This window comes from Aquarana catesbeiana, linkage group LG13 (assembly GCF_042186555.1).
Source record: "Aquarana catesbeiana isolate 2022-GZ linkage group LG13, ASM4218655v1, whole genome shotgun sequence".
In the NCBI taxonomy this organism is placed as follows: Eukaryota; Metazoa; Chordata; class Amphibia; order Anura; family Ranidae; genus Aquarana; species Aquarana catesbeiana.
In genome coordinates, this window is record NC_133336.1 from 189,235,323 (window position 1) to 189,237,281 (window position 1,959).

Consider the following 1,959-nt stretch of genomic DNA (forward strand, 5'->3'; position numbering starts at 1 on the left):
TGACAGCTCTATGGGGGAGATTTACTAAAACGGGTGCACACAGAAACTGGAGCTGTGCATAGCAACCAATCAGCTTCTATCTTCCGCTTGTTCAATTAAGTCTTGACAATAAAACCTGGAAGCTGATTGGCTACCATGCATGCATGCATGATTGTGTGCACCAGTTTTAGTAAATCTCCCCCTATGTGATGGGGTAGAGCTCTAAATGGCTCAAAGTGTCATCCCTCCCTCGACCTATTTGTGTTTTGCTGTAAAAGATATTACAAGAAAAAAATAATTCAAGTATTTAAACTTATTGTATTTTAATTTCAATGAATGGTTTTTGAAGTGTATGCCAATTTTTTGGAAAAGGACACAGAGCCGCCGCCGCAGCCTGTCTCCCTGCTACTCCCAGATACTCACCGCAGCCTGTCTCCCTGCTACTCCTAGATACCCGCCACAGCCTGTCTCCCTGCATGATGTGCCCAACAAACAAGTAAGTGCTGGTTGACTGGCAGACAGTGGGGGGGGTGAGGTTCTGAGGTGGGGTGGGTGGTTGTTTTCCACCCCCCCCCCAAACAAAAAACCACCAGCCGCCACCGACGGAGCACCAGATAGCAGTAAAAACCTTAAGGGGTTTCAAACTTTCCCCACTCTGTCCAAAATTAAGAAGAAAACATTTTTGCTGGACATACACTTTAGTGAATAAAAAAAATAGTCATGTTTTATTTCTCATGTGTATTCTTTTAACTGTCTTTTTGACGTCCTCATTTCTCATACTGTAGACCATTGGGTTCAACATCGGAGTCACTACTGTATAAAAAATGGACATAGTTTTATCTAGTTCAGGAGAGTATGTAGAGCGGGGTCTCAGATACATAAGAAAGATTGTCACATAGAAGAGACCCACCACAGTCAGATGGGAACCACATGTGGAGAAAGCTTTATATCTTCCTTGTGAGGAACGGATCTTCAGGATGGTAGAAATTATGTGGACATATGAGAAAAGAGTCAAGCAGAAAGAAGTCATGCCAAGAGTTACTGCAGAGATGTACATGCCCATCTCATGAAAAAAAGTGTCTCGGCAGGACATTCGAAGGAAAGGTGGTACCTCACAGAAGAAGTGGTTGACATGGTGGGACTTGCAATAGGGGAGTTGGAAGATGAGGACAACATGGATAGTAGAGTTCAGGAAGCTAATACTCCATGACCCTGCAGCTAAACCGACACACAACATTTTATTCATTATGGTGATATAGTGCAATGGTCTGCAGATGGCAGCAAACCTGTCGTACGCCATGACACCTAGAATAACACACTCAGTTACTCCTAAACCCAAATGGAAAAACATTTGCACTGCACATTCCAACAAGGAGATGCTTCTGTCCTTAATCAGAGTGTTTATGATAATTAGGGGAACAATAGTGGACGAGAAACCAATGTCAATAATGGAGAGGTTGCTTAGGAAAAAGTACATGGGGGTCTGTAGCTTCGGGTTGATCCTCACCACAATGATCAGTAGAAAGTTTCCTGACAATGTGATTATGTACATCACCGAAAACACAAGGGCATACATTTTCTGGAGTGATGGGATGTTAGATAGGCCAAGGAGGATGAAGTTTCCTGTAGAGGTTTGGTTGACTTCTTCCATAACATTCTAAGAGAAGAAAGAGATTAAGAATTCAATTGCATCTATATTGGTATTCTTTAAAGGGCTAATCCACCCAAAAGTGATATTTTGGTTACCAATGGAGTGCATCAACCTCTGGCGTCCTATACTGTATGTCTTTAAAACTTCAACCCTGTTTCTATACACCTTGTTAGTTTAAGTTATTCCTGCCGACCAAAGATCAATTAGTTAATTAAGTTTGCCCTTTTTTAAATTTTTGTATGTTTTTACTTGATAACCTATTTGTTTGAGTATAGGACTACTATATGTTTATTCCAGTGTTTAAGTTAATTTATTACTTATTGACTCAC

At 41.1% G+C, this 1,959-nt stretch overlaps 1 protein-coding gene across 1 annotated transcript; it reads right to left on the reverse strand.

The window, feature by feature from the left end:
- Nucleotides 1–697: 697 nt before the first annotated feature.
- LOC141116922 (olfactory receptor 5V1-like) lies at nucleotides 698–1,639 on the reverse strand. Its single transcript, XM_073609416.1, has one exon. It carries the CDS (start codon nucleotides 1,628–1,630, stop codon nucleotides 698–700), a length of 933 nt encoding a protein of 310 aa, XP_073465517.1. The 5' UTR covers nucleotides 1,631–1,639.
- Nucleotides 1,640–1,959: the final 320 nt, after the last annotated feature.